This window comes from Copadichromis virginalis, linkage group LG3 (assembly GCF_057382275.1).
Source record: "Copadichromis virginalis isolate Kocher_CV1m ecotype Utaka linkage group LG3, C_Virginalis_male_GT1.1, whole genome shotgun sequence".
NCBI lineage: Eukaryota > Metazoa > Chordata > Actinopteri > Cichliformes > Cichlidae > Copadichromis > Copadichromis virginalis.
In genome coordinates, this window is record NC_140620.1 from 12,497,017 (window position 1) to 12,523,280 (window position 26,264).

Here is a 26,264-nt window from a genome sequence, read left to right on the forward strand (position 1 = left end):
GGGCATCTTGGGTAGTGTAGTTAGAATCTAATGAGAGCAGAAGCTCCAGCTCCAAGGCATATTATATTATATTATATTATATTATATTATATTATATTATATTATATTATATAAAAAATAAGTGCTTTAAAGTAACTGGAAGAAAATAAAACAGTGGTGCATTTATTATTGGAGTGAAGTGAATACAGAAGAGTCAGTTCTATATTTGTTGGAATCTCATAATCTCTCAGCTCCTCTTGACTGCTGAATGGAAATCAAACAGATGGATGGCTGAGGCTCTTCTAAATCTGGAGAGTGAAAGACTGAAATAAAAATAAATAAATAAACATGTTAACAAAACTATTTTAAAACCACAAAAATCAAATCTATATAAAAAGAAAAACTATTGAGGCTCATTGTCATCAATATATTTCTGATGAACACGCAGGGAAAGGTTTCCTGAAGTGTGAAGTGACGATATTTATTCATCTGTTCTCGATAACAAAGAGTTTACACAAACAAGGCCGTCCACAGCTGTTTGTGGGGCGCCGACTCCTCTTAATATAGGTACTTGTGTTATTTTCTTATTGCGGTGTTTGTATGTTTTCCACCTACCTGAAACAATTCAGGTTCCCTGGCAGCTTTTCACAGTCTCTCAGGAGAGTCTTTAAAGATGAACAAAAACAGCAAATAATCATAAAATAATATTTCAGGCCTTTGCTTTTAGTTGTGCATTATTCTTTTTTCATGCTATCTTTTGTCTGTTAACCTTGTGTCATCTGGTGCTGTTTAAATCCTATATTGAATGAAACTGGATTGATGTTTCTCATAAATCAGCACTGGCATTGACTGATTGTAAAATCCTGAGGCAAAAACGATTCTTTCATTAAACTCTATTAAAGCGTTTGGGTCATTGCAGATTTCCTGTCGAAGTCGTTACATTTTGATGATCTTGATTTTATGTTGGTTGGAAGTCACAGCTGTGCAACCTGTATGTGTCACCACCACCACTGAACATCATCCTCATCGTTTAGTGCACCTTCATTCTTCAGTTATGCTGAACAAGTTTTTACTCCAGAAAACAAGAGGGACTCGCGCCCTGAGGACATGTTCCCAGTAGTTACCACCTCATAAGCTGTTATTTGGTTCAGAAGTCAAGAAAGAAAACCTTTATTTAGAAAGCACATCTTAATCCAGGTGCAAATGCAAGTTGTGAAACCCCACATGTAAAGCCTCACAGTAAAGCCATGAATTAAACAAGTCAGAACAGCAAACATGAAGAAAAGAACACAATAAAAAAATTCAGTAATTAAAAGACCTAAAACTAAAACCCTAAACATCCATCCATTCACTTCCGCTTATCCTTTTCAGGGTCGCGGGGGGCGCTGGAGCCTATCCCAGCTGTCATAGGGCGAGAGGCGGGGTACACCCTGGACAGGTCGCCAGTCTGTCGCAGGGCCAACACATAGGGACAGACAACCATTCGCGCTCACATTCACTCCAGCATTCACACCTATGGGCAATTTAGATTTTTCAATTAACCTATCCCCACAAAGTGCATGTCTTTGGATGGTGGGAGGAAGCCGAGTATCCGGGGAGAACCCACGCAAACATGGGGAGAACATGCAAACTCCACACAGAAAGACCCCAGCCTGATGGTGGAATTGAACTCAGGACCTTCTAACCACCGTGTTGCCAAAAATCCCTAAACAACAAAATAAAATTGAAAATATAAAGCAGCAAAAACGATTAGAACGATAAACTTAAACTAAGAAAAGGAGTAGGAGTTAAATCAGTTAAGATCAACATTGGTCCACTAAACAGGCCTCACAAGAGTGTTTCAGTCATTTCTTTATCAAGCTGATAAAATTTAGGTTGAAAAAAATGAGCTAATATTTGGCAGAAAAAAGAAAACAGTGCTGGTTATCTGATTTCCATAATTGATTTGATCCAATCAATTTTGACTCGGACAGAAATATTGTAATTTGGATCGTTTATCTGTACATATCCATATTTTTATATCTGTGTATATAATAAAATCTGACACTAGTGAGACTTCACCACAGGTGTAAACATCACAGCAGATGCCTTTGTGTCAAAGTTAAGCTGGGCATACACGGTGCAATTTATGGCCCATTTTCAGACGAGATCGACTCTTTATAAATGTGACTTTTCCTTTTGTTTTACTTAGTGCTGTCAGCATCAACTCGCTAACCGAGATTTGGGGAGTTTCGCCTTAATCGTGTGTCATGCATCATGTAGTATACATGGGGTAATGAGACGCGATTAACACCTCACGACCAGCTCCCGATCAGCAATTGTACGGTCACATGGTTGCCACTTGTGAGGGTATCACACTATAGATGCGATGCCACGAGCCAATTTAACGCAACATCTCACACTCCGCGTGTGCAAATACAGAAACAGAAGTGAAAAAGATGAACTAGTAGAACTTTGGCAAGCCCATCCGAGCCTTTTTGATGTGGCCGTACAAAATTATCATCGCAACATCCGCGAAAGAAGTTGGATGGACATTTCTGCTCAACTGCAGCTGTGTTGTAAGTCAGTGTTTTTCATTAGCATTTTAGTTGATGTTGTTGGTGCTGTGTGTCTGTGTGAGTGAAAGACAGAGATGGAGAGAGAGGAAGAGCAAGAGACAGATTTTGTGTTATATCTTAGCTATATAATATAAGCTTTGGTAACACTTCATGTTACCAAGCTAAAATTTGGATGCACAGTGTGAGCACTCAGGTCGCAGAGCTGAGCATTAGGGTTTACAAACATAGGGTTTCTCTCCAGTGTGAACACGGAGATGCTTTTTCAGTGTACTCGAAACTGCGAAGGCTGCGACACACTCTTCACAGCTGTAGGGTTTCTCTCCTGTGTGGATGCGCTGGTGGATTTGTAGCGCCTAAAGCGTTGAAAGCTGCTCCGCACTCGTCACAGCTGTACGGTCTCTCTCCGGTGTGAATTCTATGGTGAAGCTTTAAATTGTGTTTGGATTTATAGGTCTTGTTGCAGTCCTGGCACTGGTGCACAGTACGTCCAGTCTTCTTCTGTTTCTGAATAAACAGCAGACAGAAAGAGAGAGCGGTGACGTTAGACTCCACGAAGGAACAAAAAAATAAAACACAAGCACTCAGAGAGATCTATACTAAAACTGATGTTTTATTGTGTTTTTATTAAACATTAATATAATATATCAATCTTTGTGTGTCAGTGTGAAGTTGTATGCTGTATTGACATTTCTTAAATACCTCAAACCAAGAAAGAGATCATTATGAATATTATATTATTAAATCAAGTTTGGAGCTGATCCTTCATCTTAATCAGTGTGACGCTGACCTTTGACCCAGAAGATCATATAGTTTTTTATCTTTACACTTATGACTGGAACATGAAAAAATTTGCCATTTGTTAATCTCGGCAATGAGGGAAATGATGCCCACAATAACAACAACATGCTCCCCGAGTCTGACAAGAAGCCATAAAGCGAGCAGCAGGTACACGCTCGCTTTGCTGATCTCCTAATTGTGGTCATAAATATTTTGCGTAGTTGTGAACTGAGTTTTGTAGCCTTGTAAACCAAAATATCTGAAATTTTTAGGTTTGTGCATTTATAGATGAAAATTATGAGTGTGCAAAAAAGATTTGTGTAATAAATTATTTTTGTTCAGTTCTACTTACCGATACAAAGCAAGAAACTACATGTAAAACTGCGCTCAAGTTCCCTGGCTGTGTTGGAGTTTCAACTTGCAAGCACAAATTTTGACCCAATTTTTATTCCTTTCAGCTATTTGGTCAATGTCATGTCAATCACAAGTTTAAATATCCAGTCTGCGTGCCGGAGGGGTGCTTTTGAAAGGAGCTCAGTAAAGCACCCCTCCAACTGATTGACATGACTTTGACCAATCACTTTGCAAAAACAAGTGGTTTTTTGCTTTGTACCTGTAACCAGACCTTAGCAATTTTTTTTAAAGTAACTTGTGTAAATATCTTTTACAAACACAAATTCTCATCTGTAGATGCACAAACATTTTCTGATATTTTATGTTTACAAGGGTACAAAACTCACAACTGTGCAAAATATTTATGACCACAATTAGACCCTGCTTGTGTTTGTGTTGCATACAAATGATATCACGGGATGTTCTGCTGCATTGCTATAACGACAATTAGGTGTTACTCGAGTGTAATAGAGATCGTGTCCAAATTCATGGGCTGCATCCTCCTGAGGACCCAGCCATTGCGGTCTACGTGGGCCGGGTCCTCAGAAGGTCGGGTAGGCCGGAAGTAAACGGCTGGGGAAATTGGACGGTCTAGCCTTCTGATTAGCGTCACCGCTGTCTCGGTGGAGTATAATAAACTCGGCCGTCTGCTCCTTGCTATCTAAAATATAACAGGACACTGGCGTAAATTCTCGACCATCTCACACTTCTGTTTAATCAGTTTTCTGTTTGACGCCGCGCCATGAATTCTGGGATATGGTAGGCCATGAAGGACACACCCTTCAAATTCGGGGAAAAGGAGGACGCATTTGTCGGCTGCATTCGGAGGAGTCTACGAATTTGGACAGCCTTCGGCGTGTCGCTATGACGTAATCGGTCTACAAATGCGTCCTCAGGAGGATGCAGCTCATGAATTTAGACACGACCAAAGATTGAAAATGTGACGTCATTCCAGGGTAAAACCACAAAGGATTGTGGGTACGAGTGGCAAGCGGTACTAGCGCATGTAGGCTTTCACATGAAAACAGTCACACAGCGATAAAAAGAAACACAAAAAATGGCAAGAAGCTGTTGTATTATTAACTGCAATAGTCACATGACAGCACCGGGAAGCCGACGGGTAAAGAGATTTTTTATTGGATTCCGTCGTGGAAGAGAAATTGTTCAAGCCATGTTTCCGAAATAACAAAGAGCCGACGGATGGCCTGGATTGCAGCCATTCAAAGACCAAATATAACGTCTCAGAACACTCCAGCTCACATGTTAGTCTGCTCCAAGCATTTCCACAAAGGTAAGTCTTCTGTTGTAGTTAATACATATTTTATCATAACATAATTGTTGATGTAGGTTACAAATAAGTCTTAATTTGAATTGAATTCGTTGCGCTGTGCTGCTTTGTTCACTGTGGCTTTGCGGGCTAATGTTTGTTGTGTTTTGTAGGAAAACCAGCCTACAAAATGCTGGAATGCGATCCAGACTGGGCCCCCTCTATCAACCTGGGTCATACCGAGTTTAAAGCTGCTACAACAGCGAGATTTGATCGGTTAAGAGAGAGAGCGATATCAAAACAGCCACAAAAGTCCCGCATATATGTGCCCAAGTGTTGTATTGAAACAATCAAGTGATGAATAACTGTTTTCCAGTATGTTGTTTTGCAATGTTTTTTGGTTGCATTGTTGATTTGTTTTTCACCGAAGCAGCTGATAAATAATACAGCATGATGGAATACAATGTTGCCTCTTTCTTGTAAGATTCTATGATAGAATGAAACAATAATGCCAGTTATAAATAAAGACAATGCATTGAATGAATTACAAAACACTCATTCTATTTCTATTAGATCTGAAAATGTTGTGTAATACTACAACCTGAAACGACAAATAGATGCGTTGGCCTGTACACGAGATAAAAGAAAAATGTAACAACAGCTGTGAAGTGGAATAGTCCAAATCACAAAGTAAACTGGACCTGGGCTTGTTGCAGGGATCTGAAGTTACTAACACTTAGGACCATATACTGCATTTCCCGGACTACAACACGCACCTGAATATTAGCTAAAATCAGGGGGAAATCCTGTTTTGTACATACATTAGCCGCACCTGACTAAAAGCCGCAGGTGTTTCAATGTTGACTTACATGTCATATGTAAGAGAATATGCACAAAGGGAACTGTCAGGAAAGAGATGGCTGTTTGGAGACATCACTTTTATTAATATTTTGAAAAACAAGTTATGGGTACATATTTGCATAACTTTTTAGGTATATGCACAAGTACCGGTAATTACAAGTACGAAACATGTACTGTGCTTCATAAATGAGTAACAAATGTAGTACATAACAATAACCTACAGCACACCAGAAAAATAGATTGGGCCTACCTTTTAGGCTCAGGTGCAGTGACACGGCTTTAACAAGAAGAAAAGTCAGTCATTCACCATCTTTCTCTTCTTCCTGCACTAAAACCACCAAAGTCCTCTTCTCCAGTGTCGGAAACGAACAGGCTCAGGATGGCTTCGTCATCCACTCTCCGCTTCTTTCCTTCATTGTCACTTTCAAAACCAGACGCAGAATTAATGATTAATGATTACCAGTGCTGGAAATGCTAGCGCTTAATGCAGTGTTTTGATTATGTTGCCACTCGTACCCACAATGCAATGCGCAAAAGTCACGTGGTCTGTCAATTTCTATGGAAAACCAGTCGAGCTAATCTGAGCAGGTTCTAATGAAAAGGCCCTTTGATTATTCATGGCTGGTGTGTGTGCCATGCCAGCCAACACACACACACATCAGCAGCTGGACCAGACTGTGACTCCATCAGAGACCTACACTGTTAGCTTTAGCACCTCCCTGAGGACATGTACTGTACCCACCTGCTTCAAAGCCTCCACCATTATCCCCCCCGAAAAAGTTGTTTCATTATTCCTGTCACGAGAAAAACGATTGGTACGATGGATCATACAATTCTTTGACTTCATTTAGAATCACAGTGATCCTCTGGACAGTGGAAGAACATATGAACAGCACAGACTGGATTCATACCCGCGACCCTCTTCTTGTACAGCACCACCATGTGGCACGTGTGCCTGTGAGTTTATCCACATCTAAGGAAGAGCTGCACATCTGCTGAGCCCTGCACGATGACCCAGTGGGGCTTCCCTGGATCATTAACATTATTGTCACTGTCATTACTTTCCCTCATGTTTAAGGCTGCACCACCCCAACACAAGAACATACATATTACTGTTTCATTGACAGCTTTAAAGGATATTTATTCGTTTATAACATTTTTTAAAATCCGTATTTTACGTTGATTATTAAAAATAATTTAAACAGTTTATCGTGTTTATTTAAAACATTAATTTCACTGGAAATGTTTTGGATTTATTAAGAAATGATTTAAAAGCAGTGAAAATGATTTTAATGTGAGAGACCCGCTGTAGGAGATATTATTCAGTTTGCTTCGTATTTATTAGAATGTTTGGCTGTTTTATATGTTTGTTGTTAGATTTGTCGGAGTCTAGCGGGACACCTCGGGTTATCCACACCAGTTGGCAGCTGCACTGGGTCTTTGCTGTTTAACAGCAGGATGCTCTGTCGGGACTTCTGCGCTGGACTGAATCAGAGGGCTGAACAGCAGAGAAAAGGCTTCTAAACATTTCCACTGGAGAAACACGTGTTACAGGCATAGACCACGGATGAAGCCTCAGTGAGAAAAAACCTTTTTGACTTGAAAAATGTCTTTTTTAAGAGTAATCTGGCCAAGAGGACAGCTGAAATTGCAACAATGGTTCTGTAAACATATTTTAAGTGGACAAAAGGGAGCTGATTGATTATAATGTAAGTACAATGACACAGTAATAAAGATACTTGAGAAACAGGTAATTTTTTAAATTTTATATATAACCCCTCTGTAATACCTGTTCACAAAAGTTTATTTAAATCAAATCAAATCAAATCACTTTTATTGTCACATCACATGTGCAGGTACATTGGTACAGCACATGTGAGTGAAATTCTTGTGTGCGAGCTTCACAAGCAACAGAGTTGTGCAAAATACAATAATGTAAACAAGCAAAATACAAGAATGGCTACATCTGAAACTAATAATTTAGCAACATACGCAAAGATATTACACATAAAAAACACACGGAAACAGTGGAAATCATTTTTTTTTTGCAGGCAATCACTTTTTGCCACAACACCGTCTACGAGCCAGTCACGGATCCCAGAACAGCCAGCGGTTTCCTGACTAAGGTTCAGAGCCGCGGAGGCAAAAACCGGCAGATACTCGTGTATTCTTCTACCCACACCGAGAAGGATCAGATATAAACCCACGCGTCCTGCTTACTGACCTGGGCTCCTGAGGAGGAGGTGGGGGCTCCAGCAGTCCGCTGCTCCAGCTCCTGGTTCTCCTGCATCACTACAGTGTGAATCCACCAGCAGCGCACACGGTCTGTGACTGGAAAGCACACCGGACAGCTGATATCTCCAGCGCGTTCTCGCGAACTCACCAAAAAGCGCGTGCAGGAGAATTAAGAGCCGCCCGTTCAAGTGATAAAGTCGCAGATCTCGCGGTATTTGCAGCACTGTACTCCAGGGACGATTTTAGCCCATTCTTGGGGGTGCTTCAGAGACAGTGCATGAACTCAATAAAAAGTAATTGCGTAGTATAGGTTCTATTAAAATCCAGCTTCCCTTTATGGTTTGATGGAAAATTGGTTAAACCATTGCTCAACTTATGACTGGATGACAGCAGATAATTCTGGTGAAAAGGAAACTGACCCTGTAAGCACTTTGCAGCTGAGTCGAGGGCTCGTGGAAATAAGGCCATGAGGCGTCCAGTGTGAGTACGCGTGCAGCCTGACATTTGGGACATCTGACAGACTCATTAGTGTAACTCAGGGTGTGAGCAGCAACTCCTGTATAGTAGACATAAGAAAGTAGTGGTTAGTGCTTTTTTTTTTTAGCCGAGACTCCTGGGCTCATTCCTCATGCTTTGATGGTTTTCTTTGATCCAAAAACAGGTTAGTTTAACCGCCACTGCTGGGCTGTGTGGAACAAAGTGAGTTAGCACCATTTAAATAAATAAAAAATATTGGTCTATTAAATGACTGGCAGCTAGACCATCGCCGGCTTAAAAACAGACGATCTATACTGTCAACAAACAACTCTTCATCTGCATTTTTTCAGAATAAATTGTTTTCTATTTTGTGCACCGGAGTACACCGCTCTACAGATGAAACTCGAAAAGTGGGATAAATCAACACACACACACACACACACACACACACACACACACACACACACACACACACACACACACACACACACACACACACACACACACAGGATGGAGATGGAGATGATAACTTGACATTCATTAGGGAGGAGCTCACTGAGTGTAAGCATAGATAGGAGGAATTCCTCCTTCTCATTCATCTGCACTGTGCATCGTGTCAAAAATGTCCATATCTGTCCTTGTAAAAGTAGCTCTAAAAATGAAGTCAAAGGAGCTTGCAAAGAAAAGCGAAGAAAAATGAAGAAAAACTCTTTTTCTTTCTCTCACTTAATAAATAATAATTCTTAATAAATCTAAATCCACTATTGTAAAAAGAACGAAATAGCCCTCAGTCTTTGCCAAAAAATGTTTACATTTGTAGACCTCTACTCACCAACTGCTGCGATCATTCGGTCTCTATACAGCCGAATGCACTCGGATCTCCACTGACTCATCACAAAATCTGCTGAACTCTCCTCAACCATGCCCCCCCAGCAACGACCCCCTCCCTCTCTGGACAAACATAAATCTTTTTTCACACCAGATGCAATTCGTCAAGCGTCTGGATTCAATTAGTCACGTTTCTCACCTCTAGGAGTACTTCCGGTAAAGTATTATCCACCATTGTCCTTATCTTGGACAACATCTGCCTCTCAGACACCACCCTAACTGAGTCCAGCTCCATCCGCACAACATTGCTGGCCTCGCAGATGAGTTCATTCAGTCTGTTGACATCTGTGACCCTCGACCTGACCCTCCTCCCAGCATGCAACAGCATGGAGGATTGCACTGACCACAACAGACTCACAGAAAATCCTGAGGATAAACCAACAACGAATACAAAACCCATTAACTATCTATTAGCTGCTTTTTCCCTAAAACACAATCAGGCGAGAGAAATAGTCCACTTTGTGAATGCTGAAGGAGATTTCTTCCATCTTATTAGTACAAAAGGTTGTTCTTAGTAAAACCTGTGCTTTTGTAACATTGAGGATGGGGAGAGCTGGAGGCTGCATGCCCGGATGGAAAGCTTTATTACATTTTATTTACATTTGTTTAATTCAAAAAAGGAAAATTTAGATAAAAAGGAAAGTTAGATTTACAAATGTGCAACCTGAGCGTGAGACTATCACACACTCAGAAGGATCCCAGAGAAAAGTTAAACTGTGTCTTCACACAGCAGCCAGAGTGTGTAATATGACAATTTCTCTGACTCACAGGATGACCCCCGGCCACGATCTCGAACTCCTCCCAGACTCTATAAAGTCATTTAAGAGACACAGGCTCCACTGAGAGCCTGGGGGACGGTTTTGATCTGACCAAGCAGCCAAATTTACGGCCTTCTGATGAGTGAAGACTGCAGTTTTTGAAACCACCAGCTCTGCAGACACTAGAAAAATCCGCAAATCCGTACCAGCTGCCCTGTGATCCAGTGTTTCTGGTCCCCTCATCACATCCATGCTTTTTCTTCCACTTAAAACATCGCTCTTTTGTGAACACTTTTCTAAGTATATTATACTTTTAAAATGTGGCACATGTAATGTGATCATCAAAGAACATGATCTTTAAGAAAATCGTTAATCATATGAAAGCATTTCATATTTTGATGAAACTTTTATAATGTTTTTCTTACACTGTGTGTAATTTTTATAGAAACCTTGTTCATTGTATGAATGTGTAATTAATTATCTTTTTATCTATAATAAAATGTTTAATCTTGCATTTTTGTACTTTGTGGTTATTGAATAAAAATGAGTCACACATAGCACTGATAAACGCAGACGACTGAAAGAAATGTTTGATGGAAAATTAAACATGTGTTGTCACCAGTGTTTAAATAAAAAAGTCTTGAGTCTGTATGTAAAACATGAAAAACTCCATAGCAGTGATACTTGTTCTTAGGTGCACTTATTCTTTGCTATGGCACGTTACTGCTCCAATAAAACAAGAAAATCTCATATTAAAGGACATTTTTTGGCCATCCTGTGTTCTCATTTGCTGTATTCTCTTAATATATTAGAGCTATTTTCGGGGACAATAATACTTATGTTTTCAATGAGGTTGTGATCTTAAAGTCAGTCTCATGATTTTAGAGTAATGTGCAACAATTGTAATGTCATTTAAGTTGTTCTTGTGTGTGACTGCACACTGCCGTGAGAGGACCTCTTAGTAAGCTGCACAGCAGAAGTTTCAGTTCAGGTTTATCTATACATTACCAAATTACAACAATAGGCACCTGGAAGTGAGACTGTTAGTCTCACAAATGGTGCAAACTGCAGAGAAAAGCATCAGTGTGGGAGTCAAAAAAGGGGCAGCTTGACCAGTGAGGAACAACATATAATTGTTTGTAGTGATGTGTCGGTCGCAAACGAAATGGCTTTTAGAGCCGGCTCTTTGAAGTGAACGACACGAGCCGGCTCCTTATTGCGAGCCGTTGGGTTTTCTTTTTTCCTTTCTCTCACCCTCTCTTGCACTTTTTTCCCGCTTCACTCCGCATGCGAGCCTTGTGCTTTACGCTGGGCAGAGGGGGGAGGGGCGGTAGTTACACTCGCAGTAGCACAGGAACAGAGCGGGAGGGAGAGAGAAAGAGCCAGGGACAACAACGTCACATTAGAAAGGTATAGTAATCATCCACAACTATTTTCAGTTGCAGATGATAAAGGATTCAGAAAGTTTATTCATGCAGGCCCATATGACAGAGAATGTGCATGTTCTTTTTGTTTTCATATTTTAATTTATATTTAATTGTGTTGTGGTTTGCAGTGTTTTGTGTTGTTTCACTTAAAATTTCCTTAAAAGAAAAAAGCTGAAAATTTAAATAGTTAAAAGTTGAAATGTGACTAGTTGGTTTTAGTATTATATGATTTATTTATTACATTTTATGTGGAGTGAATAAATAAAAGTATATTTATGGTGGCCCCTAGAGACAAAGCACATACAAACTTCAAAACACGTACAAAACACAACAGAAGTGCTCCAGGATGCTAGGGGCAGTGTTGAGCTTTTGTTACTTAGTGGCTACACAAGCCAGGAAGTACCAACGACCGGATTTGGTGTGTGGTAGTAACAGGTAAATGAACTTTTTTTTTTTTAATTATTTGAATGTATATGAGTGTTTGTGTATAAATACACAAACAATACACACATGCTTTCAATTGAGTAATTTAAGTGATCTAGGTAGCTCTGTTAAGAAAGTTCAGTTAACGCCGGTTCGGAGCCGAAAGTGCCGGCTCTCTAAAAACAGCCGGAAATCCCATCACTAATTGTTTGAAACAACCAAAAAAACATTAAAACATTATTTATTTACTTATTTTTTAGCTCCAGTGCCGAACAAACATGTGAAAACATCTGTGTTGAAAAACAGTAAAGAAGCAAACCAGCCTGGAAATCTTAGATATTTTCTTTATAAGCAAAAGCAGTAAATTCATTTCCAAGCCTTTTAGAGTTTAAGATTTTTATTATCAAATGTACAGATTACTGCCGAGAGATAAAAAGCTCTTCTGGATACGTGTGAATGTTAAAAACTGTTTCCAGAGACAGATATTTAATATGCATTTTTTCTTTGAATCTGCCCACACACTGGTTCACTTCATTCATGCTAAAGCTAAATGCTAGCAACACTGACACCTGTGTGTTTGTGCTGAGTTCAGCCTCATGTTGATATCTGAGCACAGAAGAAGTCCTGCGGTTCATGAGGACGGGGATCCATGATACTGGTTTCACTAATCGGACTCTCAAAACAAAAGCAAATCTCGTCATTTTATAAAATGCTGTACGTTGCCTTACATCACTGGTGTTGATGTAGTGATGTCCAGCTGCTCCCTGCTGCTCTCGCTCTCCTCATTTGCTTGTTGGATGTTGGTCCTCCTGGACGCCTTTCTCACCTGAGCTCGAAAAGTCTTACAGAGGAAAAAGTAAACAACAGGGTCCAGACAGACGTTGAAAACTGACACCATGGCGGCCGCCTCCTGCAGGTAGTACAAAACTCGACCCACAGAGCAGCTGTTCGAAAGAAACACAAAGGGAAGACGAACCAGGTGATACGGGACAAAGCAAACGCAGAAGATGCTGACCAGCACCAACATGTTCCTGCGAGACTTCACCAGCTTCTCAGAGCCAGAGGAGGCCAGCTGCCTCTGCTGTGCCTGCAACACCTTGCGGGAGATGCTGTAGTAGAAGAAGACCAGGGATATGAAGACCAAGAGGACAATGATTGCAGAGAAGGTGTGGAGGATTTTGTACAGCAGGCTGACTGATGAACTAAAGGAATCAACACAGTAATTAGAGGTCAAAGGTTCCTTGGAGCTGATAAAAAAGCTGATAAAAGTGATTGTTGGAGCCAGGAGAATAACCCAGGTGATGACAGAGATGATTCTCGCAGTTCGTACTGTTCGTACAGTTCCTGAAGGATGTACGATTTTCCGATACCTGCAGACAGAAGAGGAAGGAGGCAGAATACAACTTCACTAATCACAACAGTGCCAAAACTGCAAAAGTAAATACTGAGCCAGAAAAAGGTACATTCATGCTTTTGTCAGGAGCACAGGGTGTGTACTTAACCACTTAATCTAGTTTTTACGTTAAAGGTTTCTTTTTCTTTCTTTTTTTCCCTTTTTTTCTCTCTTTTTTTTTTCTTTGTCTCTTCTCTTCTTTCTTTTTCTCTTTGCCCTCATCTTCACCAAAGGAAAAGCAGGGGTCAGTTTAAAGCCCTGGTAGCTTTCAACCTCTGGACCTCCACAGCGATTAAATAGGAAGCCATTACTTCAAACAAATTATAAGCTTCATAAGCCAAGAAAAGGTTAAATTAGAGGCCCCTCTAATTTAACGTTAAAGGTTTCTTACCTATTGGCAGCGATGTACGCCATAAATATGATGCTGGCGTACATGTTGAGGAAAAAAGCAGAAGCTCCAACTGTGCAGTGAAGCAGCTGAACCATGGCAGAGCTGCTGATGTAGTGGGCGATGCGCAGTGGCAGAGAGAGGCAGAGCATGAAGTCAGCAGCTGTCAGGTTCTTCAGGTAGACCATCAAGCTGCTGGATGCCTGCTGCCGAGCCCGACAACAGTAAAACTTCATGATGAAGCCATTGAGGGGTAAACCCACCTGTAGAGACACAGAGAGGACGAGAGAAGAGGACGTTTGTAGATGCACAGAGAACCTTGAACCAGTTCCTTAAAAAAAACCACAATCTGATTATTTGAAACTTACCAGAAACACCAGACTGTAGACCAGCATAAAGAAGGGGTTGGCTGATGTGTCGACATTACCACAGTTCTCGTCCAAAGACAGTGTTTCATTTTTGGGGTGAACCATGTTTCTGGTGCTGGAAAAAAAAACACTTTAAAAAAACAGTCTTTTAAACTGAATTTATAGGTTCATTTTTTTAAATGATTCACTCTTAATTTGTTGTGTTAAATTAATGTTGGAACAATTTTAGATATTGTGCTACAGGTTACAGTCTGCAGTTGTGGAAGGAAGCATACAATAGCTTTAAACCAGACTGTTCTGTTCTATTAAAATGCGAGATTTCACACCTTTAAATGTTCATTTCAGATATGATCAATTGCAAGTTTCTGTTTTTAGAGTTTAGCAAGATGCTTCTGCTTTTTGAGCATAGCTCATACACACACGTTAAGTTCATTGAAAGGTCGTATGTCTATGTATGGTATGGCTGGAAACGCACAGACACACATGCACCTACACACATTCTGTACATTAGTACCTTAGTTGTGGAAGGAAGCATTCATTAGTAAAGATAAGTCAACACTCTCATGAATCTTATGACAATCCATTAAGCACAAGCTGAAGCAGTGAGCTGTAGGCAGAACCTGGACTCATCGCTGAACATAACGTTTCTCTATATGTTCACGTTCCAGTGCACATGGTACTGACACCAGGCCTGACGGTGAAGGGCAGTCATGGCAGGCCTCCTGGACTCCAATGAGCTTGGATATCAAGTTAAAGGAATTTACTCGAATTGCCTGCAAGTTTATATATTTCAATGTTTTGTTTTGCTGTTTTAATTCCTTTAAAGAATGAAATGTGCAATATAAGTAAAATTGACTTTGACATTGAAATTATCACGATGACTGTGTGGCAGGCAGAGCTAGGCCCCAATAGCAGGACTTGGAAACAAAGGGAGTGAACTAAAAGAGGCAGCTTTAATTACTCTAATACTGAACGCTAAAGCACAAACATACAAAGCTAAAAAAAAATAGAAACTAGAAACACTTAACTTAAATACAGGCAGGATAATGAGAGGGTGGGAAACGAGAGGGTACACACTGGGACCAGAGAGAAACTAATTACTTGGAACAGATGAACTTTGAGGTTGCATGCTCAGTTAACTAAAAGTATTTTTTATCATGATGCTGGATTGACATCTCTTGAACGCTGAACTCAGCTGTGTTATTAATCATTGATTGTTTTTGCTCCACATGTCAGGAACTATTAAAAATGATAATTGTCATTTTTTTAAATCAGCAGAAGCACAAAAGATGTGAGTCTGAGAATCCAGCTGGACCTGTATTTAACGTATCCCTCTGCAGTTTTTTGTGATGATGAAAAGTTACTTCTGTTGTTATGTCTTCCAGGTTAAATTGTAAACCATATCCAAGATGGCGCCGCGTATGGATGCCCTGGTGCTTCAGTGCATTACTTCTGTCTTGTTTTTGTGCATAACTTCTGTGTCTGGGCACTCCTCTGGATATTCTTACACCAGAGAAGAGCTTCTTAACTACAGGACTACAACACCTGGGGATTTACTTCCAATATTTGTCGCATCTGCGGCAGATTTACTGCAGACTCTGATCAGGAAAGTGAGACGCCGAAAGAGAGGTAAGCGAGCCGGCGCACTCGTGCGTCTGAGGAAACGCGGACTGTGAACTGCTCTTCCTGGGATCTTCCTTTCCAATGTACGCTCACTCAGGAATAAGATAGACGAACTGGCCCTGATGAGAAGCATGAACAGAGACTTTGCCTCCTCCTGTGTCTTATGTTTTACGGAGTCGTGGCTCTGTGAGGACATCCCGGACTGCGCGCTCAAGCTGGAGGGCTTTCATCTGCTACGCGCGGACCGGCAAGCCTCTCTCTCTGGTAAGACCAAAGGTGGAGGTGTCTGCTTCTACATTAATAGTGGCTGGTGCACAGACGTAACAATGATTGCTCAGCACTGCTCTTCCTCTCTGGAATACCTTTTTATTCACTGCAAACCGTTTTATTCTCCGCGGGAGTTTGCTTCATTCATCCTGGCCGCTGTTTACATCCCGCCAGATGCGGATGCGCAGGCAGCTCAGTGCGCACTCGCGGAGCAGATACTGCACATGGAGCGGACATTCCTGGACTCCCTCATTATTGCTCTTGGGGACTTTAACAAAGCCAATCTGAGCCATGAGCTTCCCAAATACAAGCAGTATATTAAATGCCCGACCAGAGAGGAGAGGACATTAGACCACTGTTACAGCACGATCAGCGGGGCCTATCGTGCGGTGCCCCGCGCTTCACTCGGACTTTCTGACCACGTCATGATCCACCTGATCCCCGTGTACAGACAGAGGCTGAAGCTCTCCAAACCTGTCGTGAGGACCAAAAAACTGTGGAGCAACGAGGCTGTGGAGGAGCTTCGCACGTGTTTGGAGACCACAGACTGGGACACATTAAAGGCTGCTTCTAACAGCTTGGACGAGTTTACGGACACTGTCATCTCATATATCCACTTCTGTGAGGACAGCATTGTGCCATTACGCACCAGGGTGAGTTATAACAATGACAAACCCTGGTTTACTCCTAAACTCAAAAAGCTGTGGCTGGAAAAGAGAAAGGCGTTCAGAAGCGGAGACAGGGACTGCTACAGAGAGGCCAAGTACAGGTTCACTAAAGAAGTGGACATTGCTAAACATCAGCACTCTGAGAAGATGCAGCAGCAGATCTCAGAGAATGACTCGGCCTCTGTGTGGAAAGGTTTTAGGAATATCACAAACTACAAGCCTAAAACCCCCCACTCCACTGATGACTTGCTCTTAGCCAACACCCTAAACGACTTTTACTGCCGTTTTGACGAGCCATCAGGCAGCCTTCACACCTCCAACGGCCCCAACAATAGAGGCACTTTGGACACTAATTCCCCCACCTCTCCCCCCTCCATAGAGCCATCACCACCTTCAAACTGTTCACCTACAACACCCCCCTCCTCACCCCACACAAAAGAGGATTTCACACCACCTCCTCCCACCACAACTCTTCATATTCATGAAGCAGATGTGAGGAAGCAGTTTAAGAGTCTGAATGCTCGAAAAGCTCCTGGCCCAGACGGTGTGTCTCCTGCCACCCTCAGACACTGTGCAAACGAGCTGGCCCCAGTATTTTCTGGCATTTTCAACTCCTCACTGCAGGCATGTCATGTGCCTACCTGCTTCAAGTCCTCTACCATAATCCCTGTCCCCAAGAAACCTAGGATCACTGGACTAAATGACTACAGACCCGTGGCTCTGACATCTGTGGTCATGAAGTCATTTGAGCGCCTAGTTCTCTCCCATCTCAAGACCCTCACGGCCCCCCTCCTGGACCCCCTGCAGTTTGCATACAGAGCCAACAGGTCTGTAGATGACGCCATCAACATGGCCCTACACTTCATCCTGCAGCATCTGGACTCCCCAGGGACCTACGCCAGGATCCTGTTTGTGGACTTCAGCTCTGCCTTCAACACCATCCTTCCAGACCATCTCCGAGGCAAGCTTTCCCAGATGAATGTGCCTGATCCCATCTGCCGGTGGATCACTGACTTCCTGACGGACAGGAAGCAGCACGTGAGGCTGGGAAAGAATGTCTCGGACTCCCGGACCATCAGCACCGGCTCCCCTCAGGGCTGTGTTCTTTCTCCTCTGCTCTTCTCCCTGTACACCAACTGCTGCACCTCCACCCACCAGTCTGTCAAGCTAATCAAGTTTGCAGATGACACTACCGTTATTGGACTCATCTCGGACGGGGATGAGTCTGCCTACAGGAGGGAGGTTGAACGTCTGGTGTCCTGGTGCAGCCACAACAACCTGGTGCTGAATGCCCAGAAGACAGTGGAGATTATTGTGGACTTCAGGACGCACACAGCTCCACTCCCCCCCATCATCCTGACTGACACCCCCATCACCTCTGTGGACTCATTCCGCTTCCTGGGTACCACCATCACCCAGGACCTGAAGTGGGAGCCCACCATCACCTCCGTCATTAAGAAAGCCCAGCAGAGGATGTACTTCCTGAGGCAGCTGAAGAAATTCAACCTGCCAACACGGACGATGATGCAATTCTACACTGCAATCATCGAGTCCATCCTCACCTCCTCCATCACTGTGTGGTACGCTGGAGCCACTATCAGGGACAAACAGAGACTGCAGCGTGTTGTGCGCTCTGCTGAGAAGGTGATTGGCTGCAGACTCCCATCTCTGCAGGACCTGTACACCTCCAGGACACTGGGGCGTGCAGCTCGGATCTCAGCTGACCCTTCTCACCCTGGACACAGTCTGTTTGACCTGCTCCCCTCAGGCAGGAGGCTCCGGTCCATTCGCACCAGAACCTCTCGCCATAAGAACAGTTTCTTCCCCTCTGCTGTTGGACACATGAACAATAACCATATGACTGTTCCCACCACTAACACATGACCCTACGCTGTGTTCACTGCATCATTCCATGTTTGGCTCTGATCACCACCTGCACTCATGTATATATCATGTACATATCTATCTATCTATCTATCTATCTATCTATCTATCTATCTATCTATCTATCTATCTATCTATCTATCTATCTATCTATCTATCTATCTATCTATCTATCTATCTATCTATCTATCTATCTACTTAGCACTTTTAATTCTTATTAGCACTTTTAATTCTTATTCTTATTTTTATTTTCATGTCTATTTAAGTGTAATTTATAACAGTATGTTTGCACTGAAGCACCGCAGCAATTTCCTAATGTTGTAAACCCACTCAACATTTGGCAATAAAACCCTTTCTGATTCTGATTCTGATTCTGATAAAAGACACAGCGCAGCTCTAACCTCAACCCTGTTGTCTTTCCTGTTTATGACCACTGAAACTGCTGCACAGAAAACTCAGACACGTAACTTCCTGATTAGTTGTTAAAAGTTAGTTAGAATTTAAATTTTTGTAAGTCATAAAGCCTTGGTGGTTTAATGGCATCACTGTAAATCAGAAAACACACAATGATCGATCGTCTCTTGTAACCTGACTTGCTGATAACTTGTGTTAAACAGGTTTTATATTGTGCTGAAAAAGTATTTGACCCCTTCCTGATTTTTTTCTAAATATAATGATGTGTTAGTCACAGTATGTTCTAAACAACATTATCATGTTTGAGCGTAAGGTTGTTTGTCCATGCATCTGGCACCAGGACACCACGAACCTTAGTCAATAAGAGACTTGTAATCGTATGTCCAGATTAGCTTCCAAAACACTAACCCAATTACTTTTGTTCCTTAAATCAGGACTGGTTTAAAATGATCTTATTTAGTTTTTCTGTCAGTATTAAATGTGAGAATCAGACACCATCAGGACTCACCTCTGGTTCTGCTGCGAGGAGGAAAAGTTGCTTCAGCCGTTCTCAGTGTGATGGTACCACTGTAACTAAGGAAATGCACAGTGACATCACTGCTGCCCTGCACACTGGCCTATTTCCTCTTTGTCTTCACTGTTAAACTGACACGACACGTGTCCAAAAGAGTCGAGTCATTCTCTGATCAGCTGCTGCTACACTTCTTATTTTAGCACTGACTCACTTTATTGACACTGATTGATTTTTTACTAATGTCCTTCACCTCTTCATCACTACAGCTAACATGAGACAGCACCTGAAGCCAATTTAGATTGCATCTGAAACAAGTGTCATGGATCCCAAGACTTTCTGAACAACTCAAATATTTCCTCAGCTCAAAGGTCAATCGATTGATGGTGCTGGCCAATGGATGCAATGAGGCTGATGTAAATCTGGGTTCAGTTTTTAAAGAAACTCCAGTGTACAATGTGGATCAATAAGGATCAAACCACTGACCTTTTGATTGGTAGATGACACACTCTGCTTCGTGAGCCACAGCTGCCTTGAATGCTGATCCAAAAACTATGAACGCACTGGAGAAAACCATTTCCCATCATTAACCAACGACCATTTCCCCTCCTCATCCAAATCCATTAATTCAGAAAAAAAAACATTTATAGATATCAGTGTCTAAAATATGCATCAACTGATTTTTATATTTAAAATGTATAAAACAGGAATCTTGTTAGGTTTTTTTTCATGAGAGAAGACTAATTTCCTCCAATTAAACGTTTTCACGAATCATTATCAAATTGTTACAATTTAAAATTACTGTTACACAGCACCAGGGACCTTCTGTATTGTAACTGTATTGCGGGTCACAGAAACAGAATGTTAGCATGATTGGTGGAATCAGTTGAAGGTGTCTTAGGTCTGATACATGCTCACGTTTCTTCTTCTGCAGCTTTCTGGGCATCTTCTTATATAGAGATTTAACCTTCTGCTAGCAACGCTCCCATTACCATGGCAACCACCTCTTGCCCTCCAGTCAGGCCTGTAGAGTTAAAGAAGTGGACAAAGTGCATATCATAACAGCAGATTCATGATTGAGGCCACATTCCTGTGAGGGAGTTGTGAGAAAGTGTTGTGTCTGCTTGTATCAGAGTGGGCACAACTGCTCTACAATATACTGTGTGCAGTAAAGAATAAAATACAAATACTGTATGTGATGCAAATTATGAGATATTAGCCTTACAGATAAAAATTAATTCCAACAGTCTCCAGCTCCAGTCCTTGAGAGCTACTGTCCTGTATAGGGATGGGTATCGTTTAGGTTTTATCCGATACCGGTGCCAAATCGGTACTTTTGAAACGGTGCCGGTGCTCAAACGGTGCTCAAACCGGTGCTTAAAGAATGGAGAACACAAAATTGGTTCAAAAACCTCTCATATTCAGCTGATTTTTTGTAAAAAGATAACAATGTTAGCCTTTTCTGCAGCTATGGGGCATATATGGCATCACTCTTAGCTGGAAGCAGTGCTTAAACAATGGAAAAAAAACAAACTTTGTCCAAAAACCTCTCATGTTTAGCTGTTTCCCTCTTTTTCTTTGGTCATTTTAGCCTTTTTGGCCAGGGTGAAGGGAGTATCTGCCATCAAACAAGAAGACAGCCGCATGTAGCTACAGTGTTGGGAAGGTTACTTTTGAAATGTATTCCATTACAGAATACAGAATACATGCCCTAAAATGTATTCTGTAACGTATTCCGTTACGTTACTCAATGAGAGTAATGTATTCTGAATACTTTGGATTACTTAATATATTATCATGCATTTTACAACTACGTGAATGTACTATTGCTGTGTGATTTATTACTATTACTGAAGGTCCGCGGCTCCGAACCGTATTAAAGGGACCTCTGACTAATACGGGTTCCTTGTTGGGCTTGTAGCCGAAAAATGGCTTTACTTTGTTGTCTGGGTCAACTCTGCTTGCGAGAGACAGAGAGAAGCGTTGAAAGGTTGCTCCAACAGAACTTATTGTTTCGGAGGAAAACACAAACACAGCGTAAAGTCGAGTCTTAATAGATGACTTACAACTGGGCTCATCAGGCTCTCTTCTTGGCTGCAGTGGTTATTATTATATTTACATGCTTCCAGCTCCCGTTTTTGCTCGATGACAACTCGTACTTTTCGACTCTCCTTTTTCTTCCACCTTGCGCTCACAGACACATAACGAGTATGGCAGTCCATTCTCCCTGCAGCACGGACTACACTGCCCATGAGGCTACATTCTTTAGGGCTATGCCTGTAGCATTCTGCCTATTAGCTTAGCACAACAACAAAAAGGCCTCTCACCCAGGAAACACGCAGAGCGTCCCCCTGTAACCATGGCAACCGCAACGCTGCCGCCTGGAACTACAGAATGTAGCTGTCAAACAAAATCGAAACAGTCCTGACCTGCGACAATATGAAACAGGAAAGTACCGCCGTGTAATCCATTTATTTCAACAAAGTAACTGTATTCTAAATACCACCTTTTTAAACGGTAACTGTAACGGAATACAGTTACTCATATTTTGTATTTTAAATACGTAACGGCGGTACATGTATTCCGTTACTCCCCAACACTGTGTAGCTATGATGATGTTTGCTAGTTCACCTTACGTGCATTAATGTAATAACGTGGTTAGCCTACTCAACGTAAATTACACACGAACAACATTAAGCTACTCACGCAGAGAAGAACGGCTGCTGCTGCCATCAAATATGGCGCATTTCTCGGTGTTTCATCGGATTCGAGGTGTTACCTCCTTTGACAGTATCACAGTATCAGCTTAAAGCACTTGTTGCAGGCTGCTGAGTTTGCATATTTTGCTGTGAAGTACAGCCAGACTTTCGACCGCTTCGCCTTGGGCATTTTTAATCTGTAGCTCTGCATAAAAGAACGTACGTACCCGGACCCGCCTACTATCCTCGGAAACGTAAAATGATTGGCTAGAAGTGTATCACAGCTCAGGAAAAAAAAGCACCGAAATAAAGCACCGAAATGTGCGCTGCTTTTCGGTCTGGTTACTACCGTTTATGTCAGAACCGGTGCCATCATGGCACCAGACACCGGTACCCATCCCTAGTCCTGTATGGGCTCAAAATGTGGTCATAAATATTTTGTACTTGTAAATCAGGATTTGTATGTGTAAAAAAAATTTGTGTGTGTGTAAAAAAGATTTGTATGTGTAAAAAAAATTTGTGTGTGCGTAAAAAAGATTTGTATGTGTAAAAAAATTTGTGCGTGCGTAAAAAGATTTGTGTGTGTACTTAGCCAAAACAAACCCCTGCAAGTTAGAAGTACAAATTTTGACCCTATTTTTCTTCCTTTCATCTGATTGGTCAATGTCATGTCAATCACAAATGTAACAATCCAATCAGAGAACAGATGGGTTTGGCTGTCGGAGGGGCGCTTTTTTTGAACTTGAACTTTTTTTTACACACACACAAATTTTTTTAACACATACAAATCCTGATTTACAAGTACAAAACCGATTTACAAGTACAAAATATTTATGTCCACATTTTGAGCCCATACTGTCCTGCAGCTTTTAGATGCATCCCTACTCCAACACAGCTGAATCAGAATCAGAATCAGAATCAGAATGGGGTTTATTGCCAAATGTTGAGCAGGTTTACAACATTAGGAAATTGCTGCGGTGCTTCAGTGCAAACATAGTGTCATAAATAGCACTTAAATAGACATGGAAAAAAAATAAAATAAAATAAAAGTAGGGATAAGAATTAAAAGTGCTACGTGGAAAGATATGTGCATGAGATATACATGAGATATATACATGAGAATAAGAATTAAGAGTGCTACGTTGAAAGATATATACATGAGTGCAGGTGGTGATCAGTGCCAAACATGGAATGATGCAGTGACACAGCGTAGGGTCATGTGTTAGTGGCGGGTACAGTCATATGGTTATTGTTCATGTCTCAGCAGAGCGCACAACACGCTGCAGTCTCTGTTTGTCCCTGATAGTGGCTCCAGCGTACCACACGGTGATGGAGGAGGTGAGGATGGACTCGATGATTGCAGTGTAGAACTGCATCATCGTCCGTGTTGGCAGGTTGAATTACACTGGGGCCAGCTCGGTTCAATATCGATACATTCAATCAGATGGTTGAATTACCTCTTCAGTGTGCCATCAAATGTGGAACCAAGCCTTTCATTTGATTCAGGTGTGTTGGAACAAGAATGCATCTAAAAGCTGCAGGACATACTCTTAAATGTATATAATTTGTTATTCAACCAAGAAACCCTTGTGTGAAATAGTTTTTAACTTTATTAATGAGAATTTAATTAATGAAGTTATCTTTGTCCTCTTTACTTTTTTCGGGCTTTTGCGGTGCTCATTTTATCCAGTTGTCAGGAACTATAGCCTCCCCCACATAGCAAAATTGGTATGGCCCGGACCTGGCCTACACAATGTGCTTACACGTGGCCCACATACCGCAAAGAATGACGGCCCTTTGGTGGCCCAGATCTGGTTTGCCAGACCTGGCCCACATCAGGATGACATACCACTTACGATGCCAGAAATCAGCCAGCAGTTTGACACCAGCTCTGATACCGGGCCAGACCTGTCTGCTATGTGGGCTTCTGACACTAAACAGTGTACACTATATTACTATGTTTGTGCCAGGGAACCCGATCTACAACAATTTTGGTCACAGTGTGGTTATAAGGTTGGGGAAACCACCTGAGACTGAAGAAGTCACTTGAATAAATGATGATGTTTCTTCAGCTGAAAACAGCACGTCGAGATGAACAGAATCAACTTTTTTTGCAATCCTTTAACTTGTTGAAGGTGCCATCAATCCGGTACCTTCACTAGAGAATATCATAGGGAGCAGATCCCAGATTTTGTCTGAGTTAACTCTGTCACCTACCCCTTTAATCACTTCACTGGCCCTCACCTTCACCCTCACAAGTCAAACAACTGAAAACCACTGAGCTAAAAGGTGACAGGAGCTCAGATGAATGAAGAATCAGAATCAAAAATACTTTATTAATCCCAAATGAAATTATGGGTTAAAGTACCACATTACATGTATCGATATTGAACCGTTCGATACAATGCTTTCGGTTCGGTACGCATATGAACCGAACAATACAAATTTTTTTATTTATTTTATCAACTTTTCTTCTGACGATGCTGTCTGTGTTGAGCGCTCAGTGGATCTGCATTCGACTACTCCGCCTAGGCTGCACTGTTGAGTGCAGAGCCACTGAGCGCAACGCAAGCTAGCAAGACAGCTCGTTGTAACATGGCAAATTGAACCTCCCCCACCCTCATTCAGATCTGGCGTTTGGAACTATTTTGGTTTTCATGTGAAGCATGACCCTGAAGGTAAGTGCGTCATGGACAAAAGTAAAACAGTATGTCGGATGTGCCACGCAGTGCTCAATTGGTGGGAACTAGTGCGTTAGCGCAGTTAGCTTGTTAACGTGTTGACGCCGTCCAGCCCCACGCACGGGCCGATCCGCGGTAACTCGTTAACTAAGATTGGCTGTGTTATGGCGTTAATGTCATTTTAACTAGATTAACACTGACAGCACTAGTGGGAACACAACGAATATGACTGCACATTTACGCCGACATCATCCTAGTGCAAAGACAAGTGGAAGCAGACAAAAACAACAAGCACGCAGGCTACAAACTTTACCCGAGTCATTTAGACAGCCGTTAGCACATGATTCTCCTTATGGGGACCTGATGTCACAGTCCTGGGTCTCCTGATCCAGCGTTTTTAGTTCTTTGTGATGTTTGTATTATTGTACTTGTGTGAGTTATTCTATGGTTTCTAGTTTCGATCCCTTGCCCTTCATGTTTCTCTGTGTCCCCTCTGTTCTGTGTAGTCTGTGTCTGCATGTTTGAGTTCGCTTCTGTGTCTCTCGGTTCTTAGAGTCCTCTGCCTTATGGTTTATGTCTCTGTGTTTCTTAGTTGCTGTCTCCACTGTGTCGAGTTCGCGTCTCTGTGTGAAACTTCCTGTTTTACTTTGATGGTCCGTGTCTTATGTGAATGCGTCCTGCTTTGCTTGTCTCGTCAGTCCTGATTTCTCCCAGCTGTGCCCTCCTTCTTTGTCTCATTCCCCTTGTTACTTCCCAGTGTATTTAAACCCTGTGTTTCTCTGAGTCAGTGTCGCGTCGTCTCTCGTGCTGTGTGGATCTCCCTGTGTCTCCTTGTGAGTTTTAGTTTGTTGTTCCCAGTTTAGATTAGTTTAGTTTGTATGTCTTTTCCTTGCCAGCAAATAAAACTGTGTTTTGAGTTCACCCCCCCCCCCGAGTCTGTGAGTCCTGCATTTTGGGTCCAACTCCTGCCTGCCGCACAGCGATTCATGACAGTACGACGCGACCACAATATGGACCCAGCAGACTTACCCGGGGAGAGCGATCTGATACGCTAGCACAGCCATTAACTCCACCACAAGCTCCATTTTCACCTCTACCATCGCTTCAGTTATCAGTTCGGTCTGCCACTCAGTCACCCTTAGCTCCATCTTCCACACTACCACCTGTTTCTCTTCCGCCACAACCATCACTACACTCAGCCATTCAGGCTGCTACTCAGCGAGTCATTCAACCTATAGCCCTGCCATTAAGACACTGAGCCATTAGCCATCCGACCCGCAGCCAATTCAGCTGCTCCTCCACCCATTACACCTCCACCACAACCG

The 26,264-nt window shown here is 42.1% G+C and overlaps 1 protein-coding gene across 1 annotated transcript; it reads right to left on the bottom strand.

The window, feature by feature from the left end:
• Positions 1–12,308: 12,308 nt before the first annotated feature.
• On the bottom strand, positions 12,309–19,635 carry LOC146712838 (P2Y purinoceptor 14-like). The gene is made up of 4 exons (XM_085444728.1): positions 19,557–19,635; positions 14,193–14,307; positions 13,828–14,087; positions 12,309–13,413 (listed from the first exon to the last, which is right to left on the bottom strand). The coding sequence occupies exons 2-4, from the start codon at positions 14,295–14,297 to the stop codon at positions 12,768–12,770; spliced, it is 1,011 nt and encodes a 336-aa protein (XP_085300854.1). The 5' UTR covers positions 14,298–14,307; positions 19,557–19,635; the 3' UTR covers positions 12,309–12,767.
• Positions 19,636–26,264: the final 6,629 nt, after the last annotated feature.

Excerpts from the sequence above, each read along its gene's own strand:
- LOC146712838 (XM_085444728.1), bottom strand. The coding sequence starts at position 14,297 with ATGGTTCACCCCAAAAATGAAACACTGTCTTTGGACGAGAACTGTGGT. Across the intron at positions 14,088-14,192 it reads TCTACAGTCTGGTGTTTCTG|GTGGGTTTACCCCTCAATGG; the intron begins GTAAGTTTCAAA and ends GTGTCTCTACAG. Across the intron at positions 13,414-13,827 it reads GCGTACATCGCTGCCAATAG|GTATCGGAAAATCGTACATC; the intron begins GTAAGAAACCTT and ends TTCTGTCTGCAG.